This window comes from Pezoporus wallicus, unplaced genomic scaffold, assembly GCF_028554395.1.
Source record: "Pezoporus wallicus isolate ANWC-B61680 ecotype Strahan unplaced genomic scaffold, APGP_CSIRO_Pwel_v1 contig_8013, whole genome shotgun sequence".
Classification (NCBI taxonomy): Eukaryota; Metazoa; Chordata; class Aves; order Psittaciformes; family Psittacidae; genus Pezoporus; species Pezoporus wallicus.
In genome coordinates this window covers 1,338,517-1,358,417 of record NW_026636761.1, presented here as the reverse complement: position 1 = coordinate 1,358,417, position 19,901 = coordinate 1,338,517, and the positions used below count along the sequence as shown (strand labels likewise).

General features: G+C 42.5%; 1 protein-coding gene and 1 long non-coding RNA gene across 4 annotated transcripts in view; both read left to right on the top strand.

Annotated features, from left to right (window-relative positions):
* Positions 1-1,128: 1,128 nt before the first annotated feature.
* On the top strand, positions 1,129-12,100 carry LOC130595138 (uncharacterized). Its single transcript, XR_008971233.1, has 3 exons — positions 1,129-1,338; positions 2,057-2,140; positions 11,885-12,100. It is a non-coding gene; the product is annotated as an uncharacterized LOC130595138 (long non-coding RNA).
* Positions 12,101-19,366: 7,266 nt separating this feature from the next.
* Positions 19,367-19,901, top strand: part of MED27 (mediator complex subunit 27) — an 84,498-nt gene continuing 83,963 nt past the window's right edge. Inside the window, exon 1 of one of the 3 annotated variants that reach the window (XM_057401588.1) lies at positions 19,367-19,640. In XM_057401588.1, coding sequence (XP_057257571.1) covers positions 19,435-19,640 — 206 coding nt within the window. In that variant the 5' untranslated portion in view covers positions 19,367-19,434. The remainder of the gene's footprint in view (positions 19,641-19,901) is intronic. The other 2 variants (XM_057401587.1, XM_057401586.1) reach the window with 2 other exon arrangements.

The window sequence follows — 19,901 nt, the reverse complement described above, 5'->3', positions numbered from 1 at the left end:
ATGGCCGCAGATCGCAAACACTTCAGTTTTCGCTTCGGCCCTCTCGGAAGCCAAAACTGCCAGGATCAGAGTGCCCTCTAGTATCGCAGCGGAGCATTAGCTTCCCTGTGCCACCTACTGAACTGCCACATCGCAGAAGCACTGCTCACTACAGCAGAATTTGCCTTCTGTACTTTTGCAGCATAATTGCAGCCGGTGTGTGAGCAGGAGCCTGGGCTGAGCTTGGAGCAGCTCTTGCCTCTGCTGGCAGGCAGGCAGGCAGGCACGGCTCCTTGCTTCTGTCCTTACAAACTGCTGTTTTAGGGTAAGAATGCATGGCAAGATTAAAATGCATGCTCTCCTCAGAGGGCTGCAGAGCCCAGGCTGCTTGGGAGAAGGATGTTCAATAGTTTGCGGCAATTTGGCAAAGGGATATTAATAATAATTTGCCTTAAAAATGGTACTTTGCAGCTGTTGCTGTATAACCACTAACTAGCAAAATGCACACCGGTGAAGGAGAGGGAAGGACAAAGGAGGAAAACCTGAGTCATGTGAAACCCATTAGACATTACCCGGGACCACATCCTAGCTGAGGTCACCTAACGCAAGGACTCCTCGGAGCTGTGACCTTCAGCCTCGCATGGGTTTCTCTGTGGAGCAGATGCAGGAAAATTCCCTGGTGGAATAGGACGAGGCACCTGCTGTAAGAGTGGGCATATTTATAAAGCACCTCTAAAGGTTTCCAGCTGCTGAAGTAGCTGTTGGAGGCTGCCTGTGTAAGAGTGAGCTGATGTGCAGTGCTACTGCTGCTCTGAATGGTGCTGGGGGAACAGCACTGCTCCCATGCAGGCAGGAGATCTTAAACTCCTGCTTGCCTCTAAAACAGCTGTGCTATGCCTGGGAGCTCTTCTTCAGAAAACCATTTTTTATGCTGATTTGTAAAAAAGCTGCCTAGATTGTTGTTGTTCTAAGAAATCTTGCCAGTTCCTGCAGGGAACGAGTTGGTTTAGGTGATGCTCATGTTACCCAGAGATTTTTCTTGTGGGGGGAACTACTTAACTAGTCAACCTTGCATTATATTAACCAAGCAAATTTAGACAATGAATTGTGAACATCCATTTTCACATCATTTTATACAGCTGACGATGAGATGGTCACAGACACAGCTGCCATGAAGATGGAGCTCTTCTAGTACCCAGCATGATTGGTGCCTGTGCTTTGCTTTGAAATACATACTCATGGAAGAAAGCTTCCTGTCAACTTAGGCATTGACTTCCAGTTACTTCAGTTCTTGGGTTATAATCTATAGAAGACACCTGAGCCACCTTTTCCTGACTGTGCATCAGAGACCAAAATCTGGTTAGTAGCAACCATTGTTATTTTTTGAGAGGATAAATAATTCTTCCTGCTTGTAAACTGTGTGTGAGGGGGTCACATGCATTAAAAATGAAAGTATTCTATGGAACAGTAATCGGTGTGTGTAAAGGATAGGGAGAAGTTAGGAAAACTGTTAGTAAAATAAAATCATAGTGAACGTAGGAGGTCTATAAGGTTAAAAGGCATCATAAGATGAAAACATTGGTTACGTAGCTAAAGGCTGAACTGAACCTTATTATTCTTATGGACTTTCAGAAATCAGCCACTGAAATAGCCTTCTCTCTTGTACTGTAGATCTGTGTGGTACATACAAATGTGTTTTCCTCAGTGTCACTGCTGAACAGCAGGACAAAGAACAAAGGATGCATGGGGGCAACCTGTATCTGAAACAAGTATCACCCCTTCACTCCCCCCTCGACTCACAGCACACTAACAGTTTCTGAAGCATAGGATGTCTAGCCAGGCTCTTTTTCATCACAACATTTTCACTCCCTCTCACATACTGTGCATTCGATGTAAACGCTGAACTTTCATTATTGCCAATGTGATTTCTGCACATGGAGCCACAAGAGGCAGAAATAAGAAGTCTAGAGCCCTTCTGCTTTAAATTCTAACTCCTGCAACCACTGTGCTAGAAATGAAGAGCTATCTCATTGTATATGCAATATGCAAGTAGTTTGACAAGGATGTCTCTTTACAGCTTAAGTGTCAGCTCTGAATAGATGGATCGGGGGTCTTGAAAGACTTGCTACACATCTCTGCATCATTGTTCATAAAAACTTCAGTAAGTATCTTCAATTCCTTGCACAGCAATACAAGCAACCGCCTCAGCTTCTCAAGGGCACTATACCTTTGATGATGAATATATTTAAACAAAAGGGGAAAAAACCACCTTTGCTGAATATAATAGAATGCAGCTCTCTACTTTTGTATTTCATGGGACATGAAGGTTCATCATTTAGTGAAAATAAGATGTGCACCATCAGTAACATCCTGTCTGGATTTCATTTTCAGAGTAAAATGCCTTTCCAGTAATATTAGAAGAAACTGCTTTTCTCAGACAACCCCTTGTATGGGAGCTGCGTTGCAGCATCCTCCAGACCCTTTTCTCCCTTTTGTTGTGCTCTCTGTTACAGCCTGTTTTTCCAGTTTACAAATCCATTTTCTCCTTTGTATTTAAACATTTTATGCTTCATGTGGGCAAATTTCCATGAGCTTTCAGGACTTCAGATTTGCTGTTATTCCTTGCTGGCCGATGGATAAATTCATTTGATTAGAGCTCAGCCCTCAAGAGAGAATTTGGAGGGAAGCAGAGTTCAATCAAGGAATACCTGGCATCAGCTAAAGAGTGCACACCCCCTCAATAGTATCTTCTTCCTCCTCTGTGAGCTGAACTCACTGTATATGAACAACATCTCCAGCTCCAGATGTCACAGGGCATGTTCACCGCAATAAAAGGACCAAGGTGTGTGTTGCAGGAGGCTCATAGCCTGCAGTAACGGGCACCACTGATCAAATCCCACAGGGAGTATCACTGAGCTGATGTGATTGAGGCTACTGAATGTCAAACTCCAGGCACAAGAACCTGAGGAAGAGGCCTGAAAGTGACACCTGGTCTGCATTCTCTGGCAACCAACTGGTGCCAAACAATGCTGAGGGCTGGGGACTTTGAATGAGGAGTATAAATGGCAAATAGAGTTTTCTAGCAATAGAAAAACCAGGAAAACCATCATCTGTTTCTGAGGCAGTTCTCTTGCTGCAATACTTCTGACATCCAAGTGAAATTGTGCAATAGATGCATTCCCAGAGGATGAGCCCATCAAGTGGGCTGCATGTGCACCACCTTGCAATGTGGTATTTGCTGCTCTCACAAACTACCAGGGTTGCTGGGTCAGTGGCTTGAGGACAGATCCCAGTGGAAACCTTCTGTGCTGCAAAACATTGTTTGGGTGGCTCAGAAGCTCTGTTTTCCTTAGAATCAATATTGGATTAATGCAGTGGTATTGGGCTGGAGGCACTGCGCTCTGGGAGATGCTAGCTGTAAGATGAGATATGGAACTGAAGTGTACTTGTAATGCCTGCTTGTAATATTTTAACAATTCGGCAACAACTTTGTAAGGCAGGCTATTAGCTGGACTGTGTGAAGCAATTCCAGCCAGAGCAGCTGAGTTCTCTATGAACCCTGCTCCTGCATTTTTATTTCTGTAAGATATTCCTGGTTTGAGCTCTTGCATGGTGTTGCTGTGCATTATTAAACCCCCACTATTTTCCACTCTAGAAATGGCTGCATTTAGATTTAGGTGAATTTACAGTGGAGAGGTTAATCTGGGAAAAAAAAAGGCTACATGAATGTAAATGATTAATTGCTATTTTCATATTTTTAAGCTGAGAACCCACGGCTGCAGGGGTAAAGTTGGTGCATTGGCTCACTGAGTTACACTGTACTCATACTTCTCCTGTGGAAGAGCAATTTGCTCTCCCTCTTTCCTCTTTTGTTTTTCTCCCCCAAATGAAAAATGGACTGACCAGATTGTTCATCTCTTTGCTCATTGTGAATGGTCTCCTAAACACTGAAAGATGGTTTGGCAGGGGGTGTTCCGAAGATTAGCATCTCTCCTCAGAGCTGGTCCCCAACTGTATTCACATTTATGAATCCATCTAACGAACCCTGAAGAGTAATATATAACCTGATGATGCAACAAGCCAGGAGATAAAAAAATAGCCCATTAAGAGGACAAAGCTAATCAATACTAATAGCAAAGACTAAGGTTTTAAAAGCCTCTCAATGAAGTCAGGCACAATCTTACCGGTCGGTCAATAAAACATGGAGTGTGCCTGGTGGGGGGAAGGCTGGGGCAAGTCAGACAGAATGAGGAGAACTTTGTTTAGGAGGTACTCCAGTGGGTTGGTTCTCTGGACTGTACAGCATGTCCTGGCTGCAGATAGCAAAGGTGGAAGGAACAGCAGCTCTTGAAGGGGTAAAATGCTGACAGCAGATGGAAGTTGGTTAGCTCCTCCTGCCTCTCCTTTTCCTTAACTCTTCCAGGTGCAGCTGGGATCTGAGCAGCAGGTTTACACACCCTATGTTAATGCATCTGTGCTCAGCCGTCCTCTTCTATTGCCAGATCTGGTTGCTCTTCAAGACAGAATGTACTGTGGTTTCATTCCTTACCTGGCAATAACTAATTTGCCCAAAAAACTGGCAGACTAAAGTCGTTCCTTCTCATTGCTCATCTCCACAAGGACAGTTATGGATTGAGTGTTTCCTGGTCATGGAAAGGACACTTCAAATGGCCTGTTAATTTGACTATATTTTTTTGTTTTGGCTTCTAAAATTCTTTGACAACTTTCCTAACCCATTCTTGCTCTAGATTAGGCTCTTTGGTGCATTTCCTGCACAAGGTCCCTTTCATGTCATTGAAAGTTAGACTTAATCTTGTGTTTGCCATTCTTGTGTGTTGATAAGACCAACATCCTTTCTCTTGGCCATGACTGATGCAGGCCTTGTCTTCCTGCGCTCTTATAGAAGCTGTTGGTAGAAGTGTTTTCCTGTCTTTGCACCCTTTCTCTGACTTACCAGTATATATCCTCATGGGAGAATTCCTCCATGGATATTTGAGAAACCACCTCATGCTCTTTCAAATCCCTTCCACTTGCTCATTTTCTCTCCTGCTCCTACCCATCATGCCTCATATCCTCTCTACTTTGTACTGCACTCCCTCTCTCCCACACTCCAGCTGGAGCGAATCCTTCACCCAGCACCACCCTCTGCCTCTCACTCTATCCCGACTAGACAAACGCTGCCCCTATGACCACGAACATCCTTCCCTCACCCCTCACAGTCCAGGCAAGATGATGGACAGAAGGGAAAGCATTGTCCTCCTGTAGGGATGGGTATACAAACATAGCCACCACATCAGCCAGCCCAGCTGCATCAAGAGGAGATCATGCCAGCAAGTCCTTAATTCTCAGAGAGAGCTCTAAGAGGGCTATCTCTTTGCCCTGTGCATGGTGCATGACAGAGCAGAGCCTAGGCCTAAATGAATAGGCACTATAGAGTTAGTATTGATAAGTGAAATGGCAACCAAAGCTTCCACCCTGTACATCAGCACTAGTGCCTGGCTGTGAGCTGCCTGTGAAGAGGAGAAAGGCTGCTCAGCACCTGCAGACCAGCCCTTGGCCCGTCTACTGAAGCTGCTGTAAAGGCAGAAAATCACTTTGCTAGGACTAAAGGCAGCAGTGGTGCAATGGAGCTGTGCTGGGATCATTAGGGTGGTTAATATTCAGCAGGCATATTGCTAAAAAGACAGTGCCTGCTATGAAAAAAAAGCAACAAAGCCCCAACACGGCACGCAGATCTTTGGCAGAGATATTAGCAGTGACAATGCTGTTTGTACAACACACAACTTACATCCTCTAAGACCAGATGCACTGCCATGCTGCATGTACATGGAGGTCATTGTGGAGCAGTTGTGAAAACAGTGTAAACCCATGAATTAGTGGTTAAATTCTTTTTACTGCTTTATTGGTCCTCCAAAGATGAGTTCTCTACTTTGGCACCAAATGATGAAGCTCTTAACAGCATCATGCTAGGTGCCGGTGGAGCAGCAGTCAAGCTGCAGTCAAAACTGGCGTGACTTTGGTTAGGGGTCCAAAATAAACGATGCTAAGCAGTAGCCAAGCCTGCACATATACATACAGATACATATTTTGCAAGAAATGTAATTTAATTAATCTAAAAAAAGGAATCAGAACTCAGTGAACTCTTTGGAAAGGCCCTCAACTGGAGATGAAGGCTGTCTGTCACCATAAATGCAACATAGCTGGAGAAGGTAATTTTCAATGTATGTAGAGACTCAATAGTCCAAAATGTGTTATCAGGCAGAAAACCCAAATCCCTGTAAAGGGCCACCTCTTGCTATAATGCAGGTCTTTTTTATAGTAGAGTATGCTCTCATATAGGACTACTGCTGCACTGCAAGCTGTAATAAATATTAATGTGTCAAACTGTACACCACCTCTATTTCAGGATGGAGGCAACAGCCCTGAAGAGATGAGTTGCAGCCCTGCTAGGAGCAAGTGCATTCCCAGGGCTTTGGGTAAGGAATTTTTATCTTTGCAGTGATTGTATCCTGCATTTCTCTAAAGAATCACCAAACCCTCCATTTTACTCTATAAGAAAGGCATGAAATCTGTCTGTGCTTGGGGCGATGCCTTGGGGGAGTGATATTTGCACTTCATCCTATGTTCATAGAAAATCTGCCCTCCTGCCAGCCCAGCATTTTGTAATGCAACCCCCCAAGGTCATTCCCTACCACCTGACAGTAGGATGCTAAAAGCCCAACATATACCACCTTGCAAAGAGATTCTGATATTTATATTGCATTTCTTTCTTGTAGTGCAATTGGTCTACAAAGAAAACTGAATAGTATATAGTTGTGTGTGTGTGTATCTTATAAACTAAACCTTTCATTCTCTTGCCTGCATCATGACACTGTATTAAATGTCTCTAAGTAATACTCTAAGTAGTATTACTGGACCAAACATTTGAATCTATACTTGTCTTTAGACATCATATTATTCTAAGTATAGGATATAAATGTAAATAAATATTATACTAAATATTTATGTTTACTATCCCACGCAGCAGTAGTTTATTAAATATTTACTAGCCTACTTACCTGTGCTGTTGAGGGCATAGCTGCGTAACTATTTGTGCTACAGAGTGTTTTTGTGGTTGATTAAAATGCATTTGTGTGTACATCTGCAATGTTTGGTAGGCCTGGTTAAAGAGCCACTTACAGAAGAAAGCAGTGAATGCTATTCCTTTAAAAGACATGAAGCTGCTTGTTACAGATTCTGCAGCAGCCCTTAGATGAGGCTCTTATTAGCATCATGTTAGGTGCCAGTGGAGCAGCAGGTTATTTTTAAAGTGTTGGGGTGCCACATGCAGTGTTACTCTGCAAAAAAAAAAAAAAAAGATAAAGAAAGGAAAAGCAGCCTCTGTAATGAGCCCTGATCATTAGTTTCTGCTCGCAACATGTTGATGAAAGAGAACTCTTTTCCTTTCATGGAAATGTGTGTATCTGTCCAGGAATAATCCTAGGAGACAGGAGAGAATGGGGAGATTATCCCAATGTTTTCTTCATCAGGAAATGGAGTAACATTGAGAACAGGAAGGCAGTGCTGCTCACCCATGTCACAGACTGAAGACGACAGGGGATTTTATACCTCCACGGCAAGAAGATTCAGGCAGCCTTTACTGTTTATTTCATCCTTGTTAAACTTAATTGCTCTACAGGCAAACACCGTTGCTACTGTTCATTCAATATATGTTCCAGCAGAAGCAATTTGCCTGCAATTAGTCAGCAATGACACCCAGTTCTTAGGCAATCTTAAGTGGCAGCAATCACAGTTCTTACTCTCCCTGTTCTAAGCAAACTTTCATCTTCTCACGATGCAAAAGGACTGCATTTACCATAGGAGATGACCAGCCCTACTGTTTGGAAAGCCATCATTTAAGTCGCCCACCAGAAATGACTACTTTGGTTTAGATTTACTGGTAAAAAGGTACTTTAAAATCTTGCCTATGAAGCTTATCATGAACTAAGTTATTCACAGAAATACAACAGGAATGAGGAGGCAGCACAAGTCTTTGCTTTTTTATGGTAGATTCTAAGTAAATAACCCTAGAAGCGATAGGTTGATTTGGTTGCAATTCATTTCAAATAAATTAGCTTTCCTGAGTCAACTGGTAACCTGATGGCAGGTTGTCACACTGGAGAAAAGCTGCCCAACCGCTCCACAGCCACGTAGTATCAGCCAACAGGGCTGAGGGAGGTGAACTCTGTAAGGAAGAGAGACTACAATGAACATAAGAAAAAAAAAAAGGATCTCAAAAGAAAGCCATTAAGTGCTTTTTCATCCTAAATAAGTTCATTGTGAAGGGTGGCTGGGAAGAGGGGTAATATGAGACTTTCTTATTGAAGAAAATATTGATTGTTCGGAATCAATAGCATTAAAAAGCTGTGTCTTAAGCACCAAGCTTTGAAGGACTCCACAAGCTTTTCCGTTCCCTGTCTATTCTCCTGCCAGAACTTTGATAGATTTAGCCTGCAAACCAGCAAATGCACTGATTTTATGGTGGCCAATATATATTAAAAAAAATTAAGGTGTCAAGCATGAATTTTATTATATCTGCAATCAGATGTACTTCCTTCAGTCAGCTCATTTGCAATTAAGTCCAGCTGTTCTCAGTGGAAAGGAGTCTTCCAAGGAAATTGCTGTAAAATTTAATGGGAATATTTTCCTTGGTGCTTTGTTGTAAATATAGTTTCCTAATAGGCTTGCAAAGGGCTTCGCTTTTTATTCAGTGGGCAAGAGAAGATTAGTAATTTTTCATGTATTAGAAAGTGAATAGGTCAGTGATAGAGCTTATAAAGCTTATAAAATATTCTCACTGTATAGCAACAGGAAGAGCTTTAATACCCTGAAAGAGGGGAAGTTTGGGGCAATTTTTTGGTGTGCATAATTTTTTATCTATATACGAAGGGCTACTTGTTACTTGACACATCAGATGGAGTTTGCTCAATATGTTTTATGGGTTTTTTTTCTGTCTAGAATCAGATATGACAGCCAGAGAGGGGCACCAGATTGCAGACTTCAGAGTATGATCCTTCATTTCAATATTGCAGTATAACATCCCACAGTGGCCAAAATATTATACCATAAACTCACAATACTGCAGTGCTTTAGTTTACCATAACAGAATCTTGTTTGGGCTTTAAGCAAATGATGAACATTAGAAACTTTCCTATGTTCTTGCTACTGTGCCCAAAGAGCATCTCCTTCCTTTTTGCCACTTAGACAAAGCTTAGATGGGTTTTCCCTATCTTCCAACAATCTTTTCAGCAGCGTTTTCAATCTGTGCGCTTCTGTCACTCTGGGAGAGCAGCGCCTAAAATAAAACAGTGAGATTTGTAATTACTGACATACTTTGAAGATGTAATGGTGAAGCATTAAATATAACAAAATGAAACTATTTTGAGGGGCAATGTTGAGACGTGAATAATTGAAAATACTGTTATTGTGGATCTGTTTCCACCTAAGCGAAAATCAGCCTCCTTCTCTAATGGTGAAATATGACCTGGCTCTTGCAGAGAGAGTAATTTGCTAATTTGCTTAACGTTGTTATCTGTGCAGGAAAGCCTTGTGGGAAAAAGAATTCAGAGTGGATCAAAAGTGCAGGTTATTTTGGGGGACAGAATTAAGCCACTTTTTATTCTGTAAGACAGTGATCATATTCCTTTTTTTTGGTAGCTGTGAATACTGAGGAGAAAACAACCTGTCCTGGTCCAAAGCTCTGTTACCATTGCTATATTGGTTTTGCAAGAGGTGAAACTATATTTCTATCAACAAAAACCTTCTGCTGAGGCAGTGGAAGTCCTTCTACTAGCGCAGTTTATTTGAAGAACAGGAATGAGCTTTATTTACAGCAGGAGAAATATCCTTTTGCTAGTATAGCTACCTTGGCAAATTCTCACGGTTTAGAATCCCATCTCCCAAGTCTGCAAATAGCAAGAGTTAGTTGGCACAGTTTGGAACTCTTCTCCAAAATAGTGTAGCAGAGAAATTCAGTGAGGAAATATCTGCTGAACATGTATGTTTCTGTGTTCAGGCTTCAGAACAGATTGATAAACCTGTTCAGAGATGATTAATCAAAAGGGTTTGGATCAGGAATTGACAAGTGAGTCAAAGTGAGCTGCAGAGGAGTGCAAAAAGATTAGGTCTCTGTGGGAGAAGAATATATTTGGTAAAAGTGATCAGAAAATGAACTCAAACACATGATTGAGAAGGAAAGACAGAAGAGCTAGAACACTGTAAAGTTAATACTTGGGGTGAACCTACATACCTGTCTTCTATTTGTATAGCTTGCTTGGTTTTGGTTAAGTCACTGCCTTTAGAATAAAGTATGTATTTTTCATCTAGAGGCAGTTACAATGGTGTGGGCTTTTTGCTGTTCTTTGTGGGCTTTTTGCTGTTCCATGTATTCAGGGTCTTCCCATCAGGAGTGGAAGGAAGAAGCAGGGGGCACAAGGCACAGAACAGGTCTCCTTGTCCATATAGTGATTGTCTTTCCCTTTTCTAATCCAAATATGCAATATCCAGAAAGGGAGTGACTCAAAGTCACAATGAAGGCTGTGGATGAACGGCTTCACTTGGATGAGAAAGCTGCAAACAGCACTGAGGTGCAATAGTCTGTTCATTCATTGAAGTTCTTTGTATGCCTCTTTTCCAGCTTACATTTAAATATATACATATATACATACATATATAAAGGTGGCTGGGTCACATTTCAGCTAGTACCTGGAAAGAGAAACAAGCACAAATGCACCTTTTAGCTCTGTAACAGAGCAACTGCTGTGGGAAACTGGAGATCTGGTCCTGACTGCCCCCCGCATTAAGTGCATTTATGGATTGTGAGCTGCGATCCATCAGGGAGGTGCATGACAGCTTCAAGAGAAAGCTTTCTTGGTCTCTTAAGGATTCCCGCAAGCATTATTCAGCCATTGAATTCACAGCCTCTGTATCAGCACTTACTGATGTATTTGGCTTAAGTGAAGAAGAACATATATAGATGTCTGGCTCTGTTTAATATAGTAGATGTGTTTGAGACAAAAGTGTGGGATCCAATATTGTACTGTTTGAGAACAAGCAGGTTCTACCTTGCATCTAAATGTTCTGTTTTGTTTTCCCTTCAGCTTCACTCTAAACTCAGAAGGTGACTGGAGTTAATCCCTGTGCCTTAAGTATAAAAATTGTTCACGGAGCTTTGGAGGCTGGAGGGCTCCAAACCCTTGGGGTAATGCTTTCCATTCTCTGTGGGCTTCAAGAAGTAGAAGGAATCTTTCCATGATGTGATGGGAATCCTCATGAGAGAGCATCTTCACCACAGGAGGTCATGGCAGGCTTGCTTTAGGGACCTGACTGGCAGCCCCTACTTTTCACAAAACAACTGTCCTTCAGTACCTTAAGTTTTCGTTTGCATCTAGTGCCTTAAACCCAGCTCTCTGTGACATCGTGTAGGCTGAGCTACACAGGGAAATGGCATTTCCACACTGTTCCTTTCATCAAGCAGGAAATGCCTTGTGTCCACAAACAAATTATCCTCTAGGAACTTATCTCACCCTTTATAGGGAAATAATTAAACAGCTTTAGAATGAAATCAAGACTGCTTGGCATCACCTTTGTGCACTCCGTGTGCATTTCTTCCTGCAGCTCAGAAGCAATACAGCCAGGTACCTGAAAACAGCTTGGCCCCACACACGATCAATAGCAGAAAAGATAAATCTGCTGCAGCTAACTACAGGCTGTAGTGTCACTAAGTGACGATGAAAAATGATCACTACTTGAATACACTGCATTTTTATGTTTAAATCTTTCAATAGGAGCAGTGTCAATAACAAAGCACTAAATAATCTCTGGATAGAAGGAAAATCTTTCTTTTTTTTTCTTTTTTTTTTTACAGGGAAGATGGGTGTCACTTTTGCTGGAGACCTTAAATACTGGAGTATGGAATTAGATCTGCAAATTCCAGGAAGTGATCGTCTGTTTAGACAACCTCTGTCTCATTGTAGGAAAGACTGGCTGGATTCTGCTTGAAAACATCGCTCAAGTCCATATCAGGGATGCACCAGGGTAACTGTAAGTTGAATATGCAGAAATAAAATAAATAAGGATTTTTTTCCTCATGTTCCTTTGGGGATAATTTATCTCTCTGAATTGGATACAGCTGCCACAGATGGCCTTTCTTTACTTCAAAATATCTCTGACCTTTCCCTGAGCTAAGTGGACAGAGTTTACCATATTGGCCTAAGTATAAAGCAAAGTCTTTTTCAGATAATAGCCTTTGGAAACAATCCAATCTGTTCAGTATCTGCAGACCACACCACACATGGCTCTCTTTGGTTCCTCCCTATCCCATGATGCTGTAAGCTTGCATTCTCCTTCATGTGACTTTTGGGTCTGCTGGTCTTGGGGGAGCAACACCCAAACAGACTGTTGCTGGGGATGCTGGTAGTAATGCAGCCCCTCTGCCTGTGCATGCACTTCTGTTTCTGTCCTGACGCAATGAAGGTAGGATTTATTTGAAGCCATCTTATCTCCATGTTATATGGTGCCTCCACTACCTGCAAGTATTGATGTCCCTTTTATCCCATATTATTAGACAGTAAGAAACACACTAGAATGCTTTTGGGAACACCAAATTGCTTAACTTTTTATAACTCATGCAGGACATTTTCCATAGTAATGTCTGTGGGAGTAGAAGCTTCCAGGTAAATCCAGTCTGGTGGCAATTTGAGCAATGCCAGCTGTGTGGTGTAGGGTGCTAGGATGCTCTGTTTAGTTTTAGCCTTCCACATGGAGCCTGCTCCAGAGAAAAATGCTCTTCTGGTTGTGGACTCTGAACTGAGTTCAGTTTAGCTGCCCTAAAACTTCCAGAAATAGGCTCTTGAAGCAGGGAGCAGTGGTATAAAAAGGTTTATCGATTTAAAAGTCCTTTTGTATGTACTCTAAGTTTGGTTCAGATGCTTTCTTGAATAAAGGTCAAGATGAAGTATTGGATTTCTGAGATGCTGAAGTTCTGAATATCCCAGAACTTTGATTTATTCTGCCCATTTTGTCTGGGTTTCTGTTAAAAAGCATGGTTGTCTGTCCTCCTTAATGGATTGATGAACAGTACTGAGTGGGAAACAGCTTGAAAGGAAATAGTGATCTATGCAGTTGCTAGAAGTGCTTGAGTTGTCTGGAAAACTGCATGTTTCCATGCCCTCATTCAGCCTTCAGCATATATTTATTTTTGTTGTTGGCCCTTCTCTTTTACATCTGGAAAAGAAATGAAAGAAGGCACTCAAGAAAAGCTAAAGAGTAAAGAATAAGACCTTGCTGTTTCAGGATGGCTGGTGCTTTAAGGGGATATCAGCCCAGTTTCAGCTCTTAAAAATCCTGCTGAGATTGACTGGTTTATGAAGAGGTGATTATAAAAGCCAGCGAGTAGCTTAATTAGGATGGAGAGTTATGAGAAGTAGCTTGGCTTTTGTAGGAAGTACGAGAACAAATGACTCTTGGCAAGTGGCTGGTGGAATGTGGAAAGCTAAGCTCAGGAGTTAGGCAGGACGGTTGCTCAGCATGCTGCATTTATATGCAGAAGGAATAAAGATTGCCAAAATCATGCCTGAAATCTGGTTCATGTCAGGCATTCTTGTCCTGAGGTTACACTTGTCTCAAATAATATTTACTAATCAGGAACTTCAGAACTCCGTGATCTTGTCTCAGTGATTGTTACTCTGCCAGGTTTTTCAAAGAGCCTGGGGAAAAGCAACCTCTGCTTTTCCAAGCTGCAGTTTAGAGTTTGCTCCTGGCAAGAAGAGATACCATATATCGTACCATGAACTCCATCATATTTACTGTCATAACAGTGGATACACTGCCATCTAAAACTTTCATGCACCTGTTCAATGAAGAGCAATAGCTAGGGGATGTGCTCAACCATGTATTGAATAACCATTATGTTTCAAGCTTCCTCTTGCCTGCTGCAAAATCCTACCTCTGCAAGAAGCTGGTAAGGAGTAGAATTCGAGCATTATATATTCAGCAAATTCTGCTGACTGCTGCTAGGCGGGGAGGCTGGAATGATTGTGCCAAATCCTGGTCTTTCATGCTAATGGAAGTGGAATTTTCCCCAGAGCAAACCAGTGTCAGAGAGAAAACCCAAGGGACAAAACAGAACATTTGAAAATACAGCCCAGGCATTAAAGAAGGCAAATAGGCTTTAACTAGTTAAATTGCAGACTATCAGAAAACAAAATATGCAGAATATAATACAAATATCCCAGAATTATGTAAAAGCCTGATTCTGCAGTCTTTGGAGAGGGAAAACAATGCGTTTAACCAACTCCAATACTGCAGAATCATCAGTATAGTCAAGAAGAAGCAATCAGGTCATTCTGTCTCAGCCACTTGCATATTGCACAACTGCTTGTCTGTTCTCACTATTTCATCTCTGCTAATGCCTTATTTAACCTGCTCAGGATAGTTGTCATGTTGAAAAAGTGCAAAATATATTAAATTTTAACTACATCATTTAAAAATATGTGTATTTGAGCAGATCTTTCAAAGTGATGAGGAACTGAATGTATAGGGCAACAGAACACGACTCAGCCCAATTTAAAGAAAGTATGTTGTGAGCAGGCATCAACAGATAGACTGAAAAGCAAGGCAAAAGCATAGGGGTTTTTTTTAGATGTTGAGTGGACTAAATGCAATGTGAATTTATCTGCAAACCATCTGTGATTTCTGGTATTTTTTGATGCCTTCACAGCTCTAATTTTAAGCAGTTATGTAGCCTTTAAATAATGATACTTTCTCCCCATTTGGTTTTACATCGGATTCCACACTTGATCACTGAATGTTTAAAGGAAAGAAGTGGCTGAGTATACTTCTCTGCAGATTGCACACATACAGAATCAAACAGCAGCCTTTTATTTTTGCAAGTAAAATTTGACATATTTTGGGACAGAATTCTGCATGCATAAAATAACACCATGAGTTTTACTGGGTAGGGTTTACTTTCTGTATTTTGCTTTATACTTCTGATGTAAATTCAGTGCTGGGATAAGGTGTTAAGTTGACATCCCCAGGGACCAAAACTCCAGGAGCAGCCCAGCATAACAGCAAATCTTTTTGAATTATCTTTAAATTGATATCAAGGGTGGCAGTTGCATCAGACAAGAGGGAATTGAAGAGCCATAATCCATCCAGTCGTTAGTGGTTCTGCAGACAAATCTGTTACACACTGGATTTTCTGTGTGTAATGCGGACACTTTATAACTGTGAACTGAAACACTTTGGACAAGGAACTGAATAACCACCCAAGAAGTGTAGTTCCTACAGTTAGAGTGACCCTCTAAGGGGAACGGGAGGCCTTTAGGTCTGTTTTCCATATACCATGATATGGGGGAAGATCCTTTTGAATGTGAGCCTGGTCGCCTGAGAGCCTGGTCGCCTGAGAGCCTGAAACAATATGAAGCTAACTCTGTTCATCCCACAGGAAATCTGATGAGGACTACATCATTGTCAGCTCAGTTATTTCACTGGCATGAATGTTGAGATCAGATTTTCACTCACTATTGTTGGATGTAGTGGGAGATTCTGATTCAGGCAACAATAGGAAAGAAATAGCACTGAAGATCAAGGCTCCCCCACATCTGAAATGTCTTGCCATTCCCCTTGTCTAAAAGGAGGCAGGACTCATTCCTTTCTCTTGGCAGAAACCTCAAACATGAGTCGATAACCCCCAGCTTCTCTTCTGTTTCAGTAATGCATCATGTAGTAAGCTCTGCGGCTAAGTGAAGACTGAATACCTGGAAGAAATTAAAAGGAAAGTAAAAATAGCAAGAAAATAGCAAGAATATCTTATCAATTACACCACTGAGTGTCACAATTATTTGAACAACAAGAACAAAAATTAATCTGTTTATTATATTTATCTGAAGTGCTGTCAAGAATGGAGCAATGAAGTATGAAGAAATGAAGAGGCCCTGGTGATGAATATCAGTCCAGCTTGCCACAGACTAAATATCAGCATTTATCTATCTCAGAGGAAGATAAAGATAGTTCCTTATGACGTGAGTTATTCCAAACGTTGAGTCCTGTCCAGACATTTCATGAGAGATTATCTGCACTTGGTATGAAACCCAGTAGTCACCATTAGTTGTCTCTCTTGACAACAAAATTAATTCCTCCTAAACGAGAATGCATTTCTAATTGGGCACTCTCTTCCCTAACAAATTGTTTACAGTACCTCTGCAAGGATTCTGAAATCATCCCTTTTCTTTGATGATGCTGATTAATTATAGCCCACTTGGTTCTCAGTAGCTGCAATTTGAGTAATATTGCCATAACATACTTTGCTGTGAAAGGTTCATCTTAATTACAGGCTCCCCAGCCAAGCTTCTGCTTCAGAAGAGAACTGTACTTCTCTTGTCAAGCTGCATGGGATGCCAGGTTGGACTGTTACCCCCCCCCCCCCCAACTTTTCCTCTCCAAGTGAATTCAGAGCTTATGTACGTTATGAGGCTGACAGCACCCAAAATGAAATTCTCTCTTTAGCCACAGAACAGATACAGAACTGGCAGTTCACTGCAGTCTTCTCTATTCCATCTCTTCATCTATCTACGTGGTACAGTGCAGCAATGTGTGGAGATAAGTGGGCTAGCTGTAGTGTCACTGTGTTAGCGCGGTGCTCTGCTGGAGCTCATTAGCAATGCTGAGAGGCAAGGTTTATTAGTCTGGTCAGAATGCTGAACTAACAGAGCAGGCTGCTTTCAGGACTGCAGCTGCTGTTTGCATCTCTACAGGACACTGTGTTTGTGTGATGTGGATATAACCCATATGCTTTAAATGTGATCCTTTTTTTGGAGGGAGCACACTAGGTCCTTGAACTTCTGGTGGAGAGGATAAAAGATGTCAGTTCTGATGCTTGCACAGACGTGGATATGTGTCCATATTGGGCTATCCAAATAATTTTGCAGGAGCCCACTCAACAGCTGTCAGACAGCAAGATTTTTAGATGTTTTGAACATCAGCTGGATTCTTGTTTTTATGTTTCACCGGTGATTTTAGGGCAAAAAGATTTTTATCGGTACCTTGGAGAAATCCTGGTTTCATGTATTTTATATCCGTTATGCCCACTTACAATATACCTGTAATGAAGATGAAATTAGCATACTGCTTTGGTCTGGGCAAGCTGCCACTTAAGGAATATTGCTTAAAAAAATGCAGTGAGCAACTTAGGTAAGGCAATGCCCTACAGATGAGCACATCAAATTCTACAGTCTTTTTCTTCTAGATGTGGCAAAACAAAAGGAGGAGTAATAAGAGGAATGGGACCTCCTGTTCTCAAGCCATTATCTTTAGGTGTTGAAGCTAAGTCTGCCTTAACTCCCCACAGAGCCAGTGGAGTTGAAAATGCTCTGCATTGCCTGTGGTCTGCTCAGGAGAGCTTGGTTCCTCATTTACACAAGGAAAAACAGATCCCTGGAGCAAGAAATGTGAATGCCCTCCTTTGAGTTTCTAAGTCAAAGCTATGCTGTGTTTTTTGTTCCTTAGGGGCAAGTTCCAAATAGTTCCTTATACATTTATAGATTTGTTGTCAGGCCACTGTTTTGTTTCAAATATTAAAACAACTGTCAAGGCCTTTTGCTGTTCCAGGTAGGATGTAAAATCATAAATCCTTGAACGTGGGCACCATAATGACGGGAATCTTAGAGATAGTTAAAATAAATGTGATGCTAACAGCTGAAAATATCTATTTAAAAATAAACCTTACATCAGAGGGGAATAAATGGAAAAGAATCACCCATTTCCAAGGAATAACATACAAAATAAGTTACAGTCATCTGCAATGTGCACCCAGAGCCTGAATTTTGCAGTGAGAGGAATAAAGAATAAAGCCATGCAGGAATGATCTTTCAGCCTCCAAGTGTTCCCTTATGATAACACAGTGCCTTCTTCACCAATCTATTATAGTCCAAAGGAAGGTATTTTATGTGTATCATAACTAATATTACAGCTCCATAACCAGTTTAAGTTGCCAGTCTGGCTGAGATAGTCCTGTCCTTTTCTGCCTGGGGCTGCTATACTTCGATTCAGTGCTTTTTTACATAGAACTATTCCTGACTTGTTCACATTTGCCTTACTAAGTGTGCTTGGTCCACTGCTGATTCTTTGAAGTACACCATTATATATTTCAGCATTTATGTAGGCTGAACTACATTGCTTCAGCCTACATTGCTTCCAGGTTTGCTTTACCCCAGTGTTCAGATACAACAGCATTACTATGCTCAAGAGGAGTAGAACCGCAACCTTTTCATTTTCTCATTCTTTATGCTAAGTAATAGGGTTTCACTTACCAATATTGGCTGAGAATGTTTAATTGATTAGATGCAATTTTCAGTCTCTGATGTATGATAGACAGAAAAGTGTCACCGAGTGGAGGGCAAAGCCTCGCTTCGATTGGCCACTGACACATCTGCTGTTCCTTGTCGCATTCATTTCCATTTCACATCCTGACTAAAGGATCAGGCTGTGTGGATGGCGCTCACTGAATTTAATTAATAGCTTTATGAAAGAGGTTGCTATTTACTTTAGAAGTTGAAAAACCAAAGAACCTAGCCCTGTGCTGCAATTTAGTCTTGTGTGGAGCGACCATTGGATGGTGCAGTGCTGCATTTGTTTTAACTCTATTTATTTTAGCTGCACTCTAAGGGTAAAGCTTGCTGGTGCTGGCATTGGAGGCATAAGCAGCTCCTACAGAATCAAACTGCTTGGTGCTATGATAGCCCTCTCGAACTCTGCAGTGCTCCTCAAACACTCAATAATGAAGGTCCTTGTTATTTCAGCTGTAATCACGACTGAGATGTGAACTGTAACGCCATCAGCTCTTCAGTTTGTCCATGAGCTCAAGGCCTATAAAAGCACTTTGCCTTCTTCAAGCTAAGCACAGTTGGTGCAGCAGGACACAGGCCATTGCTCCCTATTTTAAATGCATTTACTTCTGGATCCATGCCTGGAAAACACCCTCCAGCTTCCACGGAGGAGGGAATATCCCTTATATTGAGAGCAGGGAATGATGCACAGCACAGGGAAATAGAAGAAAAGAGGATATTTGACTGGAAAAAACCGTGTTTCTGAGGAAGAAGAAACACTGCCCTAGCTCGTTCCTTTTACCCTGGGGTCTGAGGCGGGCAGACCGCTCCTGTCACGGGCGGCGGGTACAGGGCGCACGGGGAAACGCCGCTTTTGATGGAGAAATCCCTTATGTTACAAAAAAAAGAGAATAAAAGGCTAAAAAGCGGCTTTCGGTGCCGACCCCCCGGGGCAGCGCCTGAGGCGATCACCGCTTCCCGTCCCGCCCCTGCGGAGCCCGCACTACATTTCCCAGCGTGCCCCGCGCAGCCGCGGCCTCGCCGCGCACCTCAGCGCCTGCCGCCGAGAGGCCGGGCCCGGCCGCGCAAGATGGCGGATGGGGTGCTGAGCCCCGGCGTGAACCTGGAGGCCTTCTCTCAAGCCATCGCCGCTATCCAGGCGCTGCGCTCCAGTGTAACGCGGGTCTTCGACTGCCTCAAGGATGGCATGCGGAACAAGGAGACCCTGGAGGGCCGGGAGAAGGGCTTCGTGGCCGCCTTCCAGGAGAGCCTGCACTCCGTCAGCCGCGACCTGGGGTGAGCAGCCGGCCCCGACGGGGCTTCCCTCCTCCTCGGGGTGTAGCCGGGCCCCTGGCCCCGGGGAGGGAGAGGGGTCCCTGGGTCCCTCCCCGCCAGCCCCGGGCCTGGCCCTCAGGAAGTGCCCGGTGGTGCCGTTCGCAGTCCCCGAGAAAGTTTTAGGCAAATAAATGTGAGAACGGTCCATTTTATTCTTTCCGACATCGTGCGTGTTACCACTTTGTGCTGTTTTGTTCCGGAGTCTCCACAGGGATGAAATTG